Raw genomic sequence first — 12,120 nt, forward strand, 5'->3', positions numbered from 1 at the left:
TTGAACTTCACAGCCTGATATGATTATCATGGGACAAAACAACAGCAAGACAGCGCACACACTCATACACAGTATTCAACATTGTCTAAGAACAGAGGATTTAATTTGCCTTTTAAACCCCCAGATCTGAATTGCACTAAGTTCTTTCTGCTTCACTCAAGTTAGTTAATTAAGCTTCATAACCCCGCTTTGAGGTAGATACGTAGTGCTGCCCCTTTTTCACATGAGTGGCTAGTCAAATTTCTGGGCCCTGGAGATGTTCCAGCTGGAAGAAGAAATTGATGGAGTCTAATATTTTCTTTAATGCAAACTTGTTTATTTACAAGGACTGTGCAAAATCCTGCTTCTCCAAACACAGGAGAAACCTAGAACAAAAGAATCAAATTCTTAGCTTGCATCCTGAAATCTTTTCAGCCAACAGTCTGAACAGCTCTCACTGGCTTTTCTCAGGTCATGCTGTGCTCATAGGCTACTGCTTGGCTTTCTTGCTTTTTGTCTCTGCCTCTCTCTCTCTCTGTTGTCTGTTCTCCATTTGTGTGTACTCTGCCTTCTCTCTCTCACACACACAATGTTCATCAAAACAGGGCCCTGTGGTGGGGGAAAAAGAGCTTCTCCAGTCTGAGGCCACGAGGGTGGGGGGTAGAAAGGAACAAAGGACGGCTGCAGTGACTGGGTGGAATGGGGAAGAACCGTGGGTGGAACAGGAGAAAGGGATAGAATGGTGTGGGACCCTGGGCAGGGCCACAGGCAGAAGGTGTGGGGAGGGGGCTCCCCACATGCTCTGGCCCAGGGCCCCATGAAACCTTAATCTGCCTCTGTCTGTGGAAATTTATTCCCAGAATTGATATTTTCTCAGTATGAGATAACATTAATCCTACTAGATGGTGCTATAACATTCTATCCAGGCAAATGTTTGTGCTTTGCATAGATTAGTTCGGTACTCCAAAGATTTTCTCATTGGTATTTGTGAGGACTTAGTATCCCATCTTCTAAGTACATGGAACAAAATAAAGAGATGTTCTCCAAAATATCAGTTTTAACTAACCCTAAAACTACTTCAAGACTTCCTTGACTCCATATCTCTGATCATTAAATGTTTGAGATTAAAGGGGACATTGTCAAGTTGATTTCTTCTGAATACTTCTTTTAAAAAATCCATTCTGATTTTCTGAGTCTGGCACAGGATAATTTTTCCTGATAGCCCAAATGTCTTGCACTGCTTCCTGGTCCCCATCTCACCACTCCTTACAATTCCTTTCCCACATTGGAATATACACCTTATAATATATGTAGATAGTTAGCATGTTGTCATTTAGCCCAAATAGACAGACAAATCATTTATGTTGCTGTTTTGTGGATTCTCTCCAAGTTGCCAACATTGGAAACCTAATAAATCTGTCAAGGTCACATGTAACAGTGAGTGAGCAGTAAAGGCACCAGGCCAAGTTGCAGAGCTGCCTGTGCTCTTGTAGCCCAAAGAATGTGGCTGAGAAAACTAAAGTAGGGAGAACTAATAAATGAAAAACTTTCATCAACATAATTATGGCTTTTGGTATGTAGCTCTTTTATGAGCAATTCAAAGACTACTTTTAGCAAATGCATATAATGCTGACAATTATTTTTCTGCATTTTTCTACACTTTTCACATCTCTTAAGGTGCAACCATCACCATGGCATTATGAAAGGGGCACTAGCTGGGAACAATCTCCCTAGAGCACAGCCTTCTTGGGAGAATAAGTATGGATAGAATTAAGGAGAGCCATGAATATTTCTACATGCAAAGAAGGGACCTCTTGTCAGAACATGAAAATCCATGTGAAAAAGATGCCTGATATTGAGATAACAGTGAGGTTGACATGAAAGAATGTGCTTGTAAACAGAGAAAAGCCACTGAGCTGGGTGTAGGCCTAGATTTGCTCAGCCAAGTAGAGCTTTAAATTTGTAGCAGAGTTTGAGGCCTGGTCTATACTACGCAGTTAAACCAATTTTAACAGCGTTAAATCAATTTAAAGCTGTACCCGTCCACACTACAATGCACTTTATATCGATTTAAAGGGCTCTTTAAATCGATTTCTGTACTCCTCCTCAACGAGAGGAGTAACGCTAAAATCGATATTAACATATCAGGTTAGGGTTAGTGTGGCCGCAAATCGACGTTATTGGCCTCTGGGTGATGTCCCACAGTGCACCATTGCTGTCCAGAGTGGTCACAATCTGAACTCAGAGGCACTGGCCAGGTATACAGGAAAAGCCCCGTGAACTTTTGAATTGCATTTCCAGTTTGGCCAGCGTGGAGCTCTCATCAGCACAGGTGACCACGCAGAGCTCATCAGCACAGGTAACAATGCAGTCTCCTGAGAACAGAAAAAGAGCACCAGCATGGACCACACGAGAGGTACTGGATGTGATCGCTATATGGGGAGAGGATTCAGTGCTAACAGAACTCCGTTCCAAAAGATGAAATGAAAAAATATTTGACAAAATTTCCAAGGCTATGATGGGAAAAGGCCACACCAGGGACTCAGTGCAGTGCAGAGTGAAAGTTAAGGAGCTCAGACAAGCCTACCAGAAAACCAAAGCAGCAAACGGAAGATCCGGGTCAGGGCCAAAAACATGCCGCTTCTACGCTGAGCTGCATGCAATTTTAGGGGGCTGCACCACCACTACCCCCCCTTGTCTGTGGATTCCGAGGTGGGGGTTATAATCTCAACCATGGCTGAGGATTCAGCGGAGGGGGAAGATGAGGAAGAGGATGAGGAAGAGGACGACAACCTTGCAGCGAGCACACAGCACTCCGTTAGCCCCAACAGCCAGGAGCTTTTTGTGACCCAGACGGAATTACCCTCCCAGTCCTCCCAAGCCACTAGCCCAGATAGTGAAGCCATGGAAGCAACCTCTGGTGAGTGTACCTTTGTAAATATAAAACGTGGTTTAAAAGCAAGCGTTTTTTAATGATTGATTTGCCATGAGGGCTTGGGATGCATTCGCAGCCAGTAAAGTTACTGGAAAAGTTTGTTAACATGTCTGGGGATGGAGCGAAAATCCTCCAGGGACATCTCCATGAAGCGCTCCTGGAGGTACTCCAAAAGCCTTTGCAGGTTTCTGGGCAAGGAAGCCTTGTTCCGTCCACCATGGTAGGACACTTTACCAAGCCGTGCATGTAGCAATAATCGGGTATCATTGCATGAGAAAGCATAGCTGCGTATGGTCCCAGTGATTGCTGGCATTCAAGAAACATCCGTTCTTTATCTCGCTGTTATTCTCAGCAGAGTGATATCGTTCATGGTAACCTGGTTGAAATTAAGGAATTTAATTAAGGGGACAGAGATGGGCATTTTCCTACTGGGTTGTTGCTTAAAAGAAATCCTTCCTTGCACATAGCCAAGCGGGGGGAGGGGAGGAAGGATAGCGCTGAGCTTTTTAGCGTTTGGCCAGCAGCAATCTTCCCAGCTAGCAGCCACGCGGTGGCGGGGGGGGGGGAAAGGGGGGTGATTAGCAGTGATCTTCCATTATACCAGCCATGCGGTGGGGAGAGGGGTAAAGCAATCCTAGAGAATCGGATTGGGGAGGGGCGGGGAGGGGTTGGCGTCTGCTGCTGCTTGTTAACAGGAAAGAAGCATCAGAGGGCACTGTGTATATGAAGGCTGGAGAAGCTGAAAGACAGTGGCTTACCATGGACGCACGCAAGCTGAATTGTGATTCCCGGACCTGCGTCTGTGAGATCTGTAACACCAGAGCCGCAGGCACTCAATATTAAGATGCAAAATGCGACCTTGTAGTGAAATCACATGTGCTATGTAAGGTGAATAGTGTTGTTCACTGTGAAAGAGTATAACCATTCTTCTGTAAAATGTACCTTTTTAAATACTTCTCTCCCTTTTTTCCCTCCCTCATGCAGCTGCACATTTTTCAAGCCTCCCTACTCCATCCCGAAGGCTAGCTCAGATAAGGCGGAGGCAGAAGAGGACGCGAGATGAAATGTTTTCTGAAATCATGGAAGTAACCCGCAATGAAAGAGCTCATCTGAAGGAGTGGAAGGACGTGGTAGCAAAGTACAGGAAGGATGCCAGTGAACGTGAGGATAGGAGACACGCTCTAGCTGAGAGGTGGTGGCAGGAAGATCAGCGGTGGCGGGATGCAACGCTGGAGCTGCTGCGTGATCAAAGTGATATCCTCCGACGTCTGGTGGATCTTCAGGAAGAGGAGCGGGGTCACAGAGTGCCGCTGCAGCCCCTGTGTAACCACCCTCACCACGTTCCATATCTTCCTCACCCAGATGGTAAGAACGCGTGGGGAAAGGCTTTGTGCACCCGCCCACTCCACCCCCGTGGACAGTCCAATCAAAAGGCTGTCATTACATTGAAATGTGCTTAATGGCCTTTTCCTTCCCTCCTATCCTCCTCCCAAACCACACCCGGGATACCTTGTTAACTCTCTGCCTCTTTTTATAATTACTTTTTAATAAAGAATACATGCTTTTTAAATGATAGTGACTTTATTTCCTTAAGCAAGCTGTAATCGAAGGGGGAGGGTGGGTTGTTTACAGGGAAGGACTCAATAAAGGGGGGGTGGTTCATGAAGGGGAAACAAACACAGCAGTCACATCGTACCCTGGCCCATGATGAAACTCGTTTTCAAGGCTTCTCTGATGCGCACCGCTTTCTGGTGAGCTCTTCTAATCACCCAGGTGTCTGGCTGCGCGTAATCAACGGCCAGGTGATTTGCCTCAGCCTCCTACCCCTTACTCTCACAGAGATTGTGGAGCACACAGCAAGCAGCAATAACAAAGGGGACAGTGGTTTGGCTGAGGTCTGAGAGAGTAATGTGCGCCAGCGAGCCTTTAAACGGCCAAATGCACATTCTACCACCATCCTGCACTTGCTCAGCCTGTAGTTGAACAACTCCTGACTACTGTCCAGACTGCCTGTGTATGGCTTCATAAGCCATGGCATCAAGGGGTAGGCTGGGTCACCCAGGATAACTACAGGCATTTCAACATCCCCAACTGTTATTTTCTGGTCTGGGAAGTAAGTCCTTTGCTGCAGCCGTTTAAACAGAGTAGTGCTTCTGAAGACGCGAGCGTCATGAACCCTTCCTGGCCATCCCATGTGGATGTTGGTGAAACGTCCCTTGTGATCCACCAGTGCTTGCAGCACCATTGAAAAATACCCCTTGCGGTTTACGTACTGGGTGCCCTGGTGCTCCAGTGCCAAGATAGGGATATGGGTTCCATCTATCGCCCCCCCACAGTTAGGGAATCCCATTGCAGCAAAGCCATCCACTATGACCTGCACGTTTTCCAGAGTCACAACCTTTCGTAGCAGCAGTTTAATGATTGCTTTGGCTACTTGCATCACAGCAGCCCCCACAGTAGATTTTCCCACTCCAAATTGATTCCCGACTGACCGGTAGCTGTCTGGCGTTGCAACCTTCCAGAGGGCTATTGCCACTCACTTCTCCACTGTGAGGGCTGCTCTCATCTTGGTATTCTGGCGTTTCAGGGCAGGGGAAATCAAGTCACAAAGTTCAAAGAAAGTGCTCTTATGCATGCGAAAGTTTCGCAGCCACTGCGAATCGTCCCACACCTGCAAAACTATGCGGTCCCACCAGTCTGTGCTTGTTTCCCGGGCCCAAAATCGGCGTTCAATGAGTAGAACCTCCCCCATTACCAGCAGGAGCTCCAAAGCGCAGGGGCCCGCGGTTAGGGAGAATTCAGTGTCCATGTCCTCATCACTCTCGTCACCGCGCTGCCGTAGCTGCCTCCTCCTCGCCTGCCTTTGCAGTTCATGGTTCAGCATAGACAGCACGAGAATGCGCAAGGTGTTTACAATGTCCACGATTGAGCTATTGATCTGAGCAAGGTCCATGCTTGCTGTGCTATGGCATTTGCTCAGTTCACCCAGGAAAAAAGGCGCAAAATGGTTGTCTGCTGCTTTCACGAAGGGAGGGGTGAGGCTGTACCCAGAACCACTCGCGACAATTATTTTTGCCCCATCAGGCACTGGGACCTCAACCCAGAATTCCAAGGGGCAGGGGAGACTGCGGGAACTATGGGATAGCTACGGAATAGCTACCCACAGTGCAACGCTCCGGAAATCGATGCTAGCCTCGGACCATGGACGCACACCGCCGAATTAATGTTCCTAGTGTGGCCGCGTGCAATCGACTTTATAATATCTGTTTTATAAAACCGGTTTATGTTAATTCGAAATTATCCCATAGTATAGACATAGCCTGAATGAGCTCTCCCCTGACATCTGTGATGAGCTGTGGAAGAGGACTTCAGGAGCAGATCTCATTTGCAAGAGCACACCCACTCTGCCTAGGTCCTCGCATGATGGGATTGCTTTCCCAAATGATCACTTTTGGCTGGTGTTGGATCCCCATCTTCTTGTTATAAAGGCAGGAGTAATAAAGGGTTGTTACCCTTTGTGTGTGAATCAAGGGCAGCAGAACTGTACCTGTTAAAACCTGCTGGAGGGACTCACCCTCAACGTAATGGCACTTGGTAGGCAGGGAACATGAGTTCCAAAACCCAGTGAGTTGAGAGAGAGTGGCGACAGGTACTTGCACCTGGTGGTGTGGGCCTGGCTTAAGGGTCCTAAACACCATTTGACCCTTCCTCTCTCCACTATGTAATAAAAGAGCTAATTTAGATTCAATTGACAGTCTTGTTACATGCTGCAGAGCTGAAATCACTGATACCTGGGTCTAAGTATTAGACCTGCTTTGGGACAGTGTCTCTGATGTAAAAGACTGCCCAGCGTGTACCAGCAGTGAGGCTCCCCCACTAAGAGCTGAAATCACTGAGAGCTGAAATCACTGAAAGCTGTGTTAAGTGGTGGGCCCTGAAGACTGGCAGAGAGGTGCAACAAGCAGTCCATAAGGCAGCTGGTGGAGAGGCATGACAAGTGGCCAGCAGGGAAGCTGGCAGAGAGGCGTGGCAACTGAGTGCCCAAGCAGCAGAGCATGTAAGGTGTCTCCTTACCACTCTCTCCACCCAGGAGGGGAGGTGAACTCTGCAGATGAACCTCTGAACTCTGGGGCAGCACTGATCAAGGACAGCAACTGTGAGTGGGGTGCAGAAAAGGGACAGGCATGTTAAAGGGACTTTTGGGTTGTTGCCCTGAAGAATCTGAGGGGAAAGGACACTGCCCAACTTACTTAGGGGTTGGGTCTTCTGCTCATGGTTTATGTTTATGAACTCTGTTTGCGTTGTTTTTCCAAATTAATGCTATGTTACTTCCCTCCTTATTGCCTCTCAGAGGTGCCCAGGGGGTTGTGTGTAATCGTCGCAGGTCATTGGGTGGAGGCTCAAGACGGTTTTGTGTTGTATTGTTGGAAAGGAACCCCTAGATACTGAACCCAGCTCTTGTTTCTGCCAACTCTGACTGGCAGAAGGGTTACAGATTGATTCATTTAATACTAGAGCTAGATGAAAAATTTCAAACAACTTTTTCCCCCATCAGGAAACTGCTTTTTCAAAAACAAAAAATTTTCACAAAGAATTTTTTTTTTTTTACAAAATTTTGCACTTTTTAAATGAAATCCAAAAACTAAAAATTGCTTTTTCCTATTCCTTCTGTCACATTTGCTATTTTCTCAGAAAAAAATACTTTGCATTTTGTTTTCCCTTTTACATTACCTGAGCCAGAAGGAGCTCTGTTCATACCCCTTCTGTTCATAGGTTTCCACTCCAAAGTTATAGCAGAGGATTGATAGATAACAGGTCTGCAATTAAAAAAAAGTGCTTCTCCTGTTAGGTTCTTGTAGTGACTTTAAGAAATCTAAGGCAGTTGAGTCTCAGACACACTTAAAATACTTTTTATATCAAAGCTACACCCACCACTATCAGAGTTGATTTTATAGGAGGGAAAAGGAATCTGAATAAAATTGTTCTATTGTTGTTCTATGGGAAACTAAAGCAGCATTAATGAATAAATCCCTCAAGGTCACACATAACAGCTGAACTGATCGAGTACATGTTGCAGCCCACTTCCATCAATAAATACGACAGAGTAATTGAACAGGGACAACTAAAAAAGGGAAATTAGAATAGGAGAGGAAACACTAGGGAGCTAAACACTCGGGAGCGAATAAAAATCCATCACAAAAGCAGGAACTGTTGCACTGTACAGTTTGAGGGAAAACGTTCTTCCAATATTGGATATTTCAGAATACTGCTGCTTCATTAGCTCCTCTGTGTGTAAGCATTAGGAACCTGAGTTACCTCAGTTAAGCCTGGGACTAGATCCCTGCACAGATACAAAAAAGTGGATGTACATCCAATCCGCATCCGCCAGGATCAACATGCGATCCAATCCGCTAGCTGTCTTTTACCTGTATCCGCATCTGCACTCACACACACAGCAGCAAGCTGTCTCACAGAACAAGCAATGGGTGGAGGAGGGGAAGGGAGCTAGTGGGGGGGCGGAGTCTTGCAGGGAAGAGGCAGCATGAGGATGAGGACTGGGGGAAAGGGGCAACATGAGGGCAGGGTCTCAAGGAGAAGAGGCAACGCAGAAGGGGTTGCTGGGAGGAAGGAGCATTGCATTGCATGCTGCTCCCAGGGGGCTCGTGAGCAATGGCACATCAGTGCGTGTTGCATCAGTGTGTTGGAGGAATGGGGTGCCAGGGCCCCACCTGTTCCAATCCCCATGGCTGCGGGCAGGCCCTGCTGCCCAGGAGCCGGCGGGCCAGGCCCAGGAGTGGGGGCATGGCCAGTGCTGCTGGGCCGGGCCATGATGGGAACGCTGGCGCTGCCTGAGGGGCCTAAAGCTGCTGGACAAGAAGTGGCACAGCAAGTGGGTGCTGGACAGCTCCAACTCTGATCTGCTGCCCAGCCTCAGCCACTGGCTGCTGGCCACCAGTCCCAAGCGTGCTGTGCCCCCCAGGCTGCCCAAGCCAGACACCACGGGCCAGGCACCACCAGTGACTAGAGCCCTGCATCCAATCTACTACCCGCAAAAACGGTCCATGGATAGGAAGTGGATATCCATAGATTTGCAGGGCTCTACCTGGGGCTAGCCAGTTCAGCCATAAGGCTGCAACAGAATCACCTGACTGGCCAGCCCAGCCCACCCAACTGGCTTCAAGATCACTACAGGTCTGCATTTAAGCTCAGCAGCAAGTCACTGGAGGCTCTAACACTTATGCCTGCAGCTGTGATCCTATATGCCTTCCTCCCAGCCTTGCTCCACTCCTGCTCAGTTCCCAGCTCTGGTCCCAACTCCTGGTTCCTAGCTCCGGTTCTAACCCTCAGTGCTGCCCCCGGCCTCTGACACTGAATCTAACCATTAGGTCTGACCGCCACTGCTACGATCACTAGGTATGACTGGTCACACTCTGGTGCATGACAGTTTGAGCAGCCCAAAAAGACAAGATGTAGTTTAGCTGCAGAATGGACCACATTGAAATTGATGCCTCTTTGGCAGAGTTAGTGAGCACCCTGAAGAATCTATTAAAGCCAGGTCCACCCCATCAGTGACTCAGGCCCATTGAGTATCGAATATCCCAATTGTCTGACAAGTTTGATGGTAAGTGTGGAAAATACTGTGGGTTCTCAAACCAGCAGCAGTTCCTGTTCCTGCTGTGCTCACAGTCATTTCGGGCCAACCAAATCACAGTGGGACTCGTCATTAGTCTGTTCACTGGGGAAGCGTTGACCTGGGATTCTCCACTGCTTGAGAAATCTAGTCCCCTCTTGCATCAGTTCAAGGAATTTGTCCAAGCTACTTCAGTAACCTTCAACAACCCAAATAGTAACATACAGCAGAAGCCACACACCAGGTATTGAGGCAGGATGCCAGCCGGCTGCTCACTACACTGCAGAATTTCAGCACCAGGTAACAGATACAAACTGGAACAAGGCCGCTCATTGCTATCACTTCCAGCTGGGTGTAAATGATGGACTCAAGGAGGAGCTGGCACAGATAGAATCCCCGACTGGGCTGGATGCATTTATCCAGATAGGCATCAAGACTGCCAATAGCTTATCATAATGCCGCAAAGAACAAAGGGTGGCTTCTTGACCCACACCTGTCTTAACAAAACCAGCCAGCCACCAGTCAGCACCCACTTTCCAGTGTGAACTTCTGCAGGCAGATGTGGTCTACAAGCATTAAGCTGATTGGGGTCACCAGGCTGCACCTAACTTTAGCATCAGTTATCTGCTCCAGTTATCAACCAGCAAGGTCTGGTTATCAATTTAGAATCTCAAATCAACCTGAGCATCGGCTAAGCTGGATCACCAATACCTAGGCCCACCCAAGATTCTCAAGCAGATCAATCCAGTGACATTCAAGATTCAGTTATCAAGTCACTGAAGACCCACCCTCTGTTCCATGTCTCCCTCTTAAAACATTACCTAGAGACCTGAGCAGGAACGTTTGAGAGCCACTGTTCTAAGCCATCAAGTTTAACACTATTTAATGGAAGAGTTTTGCTGGAAAACATGTAACATTTAAAATGAAACGAAAAGCAGCAATACAAAAACCCACTGGGTCACTTTAATGATTCATCCAATGATTGCAGCTTTGTTCATGCAACTAGAATGAAAGCAGAACTTCTCAAGTGAGTTACACTCACTCAGATACTCTTAAGGATATGCGGAGATTGTAACAGAAACCAGTTAAATCCCATTCAACCACAGCATGCACAGTGCCACATTTCACTTTCAAAAGTCATATTTCAGCCTTCACCCATCCCTTCAGATTTTATTATTTACGCTGTAGAGTAGTGGTGGGCAACCTGTGGCCCATGGGCTGCATGGGGCCTGTTACGGTAATCTGCTGGTGGGCAGTGAGATAGTTTGTTTACATTGACTGTCCGCAGGCACAGCCACCTGCAGCTCCCAGTGGCCACAGTTCGCCGTTCCCAGCCAATGGGAGTTGCAGGAAGCAGGCAACAGCAGGTGAACTTTGAAGAAACAAATGTCTTTAGTACAAAGAACAAACAAAGGAAAGACATAGAATAGATGTACAGAGAATTTGATGAATATTTTTCAGAATTTTCTGAGACATCAGTATCGCCTTGAAAAGCTGCTTTCTTTCTTGTTAATATTAAACTTTTGGAAGGACACAAAAGGACTGATTTCACTGACCTGTTTTGGCAGCCTTGTCAACATATCTTTGCAGCGTTGCAAACATGTCACTGCATTCTGAAAATACCCTTGAACAACTGCCTAAGAAAGCACCAGAACATGTCAACAAATTGTAAGAATAAAAGCAATATGTCTTTAAATACCCTGCTGGCTAACAATACAGTGCAACTCACTATACTATAAATGGAGAGATAACAAAAACAGCAAGACACACCATGTAACTCTGAGGTTATAGTGCGTGAACATGTAGGATCATGTGATCATTTCCTTCAAATGTTAAAATTGCCATGAAGATACATGAAATATGGTATAAGCCAGAGTTCCCCAAATAGTAGGTCATTGGAAGATTGTGGATGGGTCATGAGCCCAGTGTGGAGGGAAGAGGGCATTGGAGAATGAGCCCACCCCATCAGACAGCAGCGGTTCCGTCCTGTCCTGCCCTGCAGGGCTGTGCCCACCTCCCAACTATAGGTGTCACAACTTGGTGCACATGGCTGCCATGCCACTCAGGTTTGGCCCAGGCACCCCTCCATTGGCTCAATCAAACCTGAGTGGCGCTGTGACCTCATGCACCAGGTCAAAACATCTGGAATGGGAAGCCAAGCCCAGTTCCACTGGAGCCACCACTGTAAAGTGAATGCAGGGTGGGTTCATTCTCCGACCCCTCTTCTCCTGGGGCCTCCTCCCCACTCCAGGCCAGAACTGGAATTGCAGTACCAAGGCAGAGGGCCCTGCTGCATGTAGTCAATGCCCCTCAGTGGGGTGATGAGGAGGAGAAAGATGCTGGCCAATTATTTTTGGGCCTCCCCCATGAATATAGACCCTGAGGCCTTGGCTACACTGGCTCTTTACAGCGCTGCAACTTTCTCGCTCAGGGGTGTGAAAAAAACACAACCCTGAGCGCTGCAAGATACAGCGCTGTAAGGCGCTAGTGTAAACAGTGCCACAGCACTGGGAGTGCGGATCCCAGCGCTGCAAGCTAATCCCCGTGAGGAGGTGGAGTACGTGCGGCGCTGGGA

General features: G+C 47.6%; 1 protein-coding gene across 1 annotated transcript in view; it reads right to left on the reverse strand.

Annotated features, from left to right (window-relative positions):
- TEX11 (testis expressed 11) overlaps positions 1–12,120 on the reverse strand; it is a 147,084-nt gene that overhangs the window by 118,478 nt on the left and 16,486 nt on the right. The window contains exons 8-9 of the mRNA XM_030575123.1: positions 11,102–11,182; positions 7,646–7,731 (exon numbers count right to left, since the gene is read on the reverse strand). Of these exons, the coding sequence (XP_030430983.1) occupies positions 7,646–7,731; positions 11,102–11,182 (167 nt within the window). The remainder of the gene's footprint in view (positions 1–7,645; positions 7,732–11,101; positions 11,183–12,120) is intronic.

Source organism: Gopherus evgoodei, chromosome 9 (assembly GCF_007399415.2).
Source record: "Gopherus evgoodei ecotype Sinaloan lineage chromosome 9, rGopEvg1_v1.p, whole genome shotgun sequence".
Taxonomy (NCBI): Eukaryota; Metazoa; Chordata; order Testudines; family Testudinidae; genus Gopherus; species Gopherus evgoodei.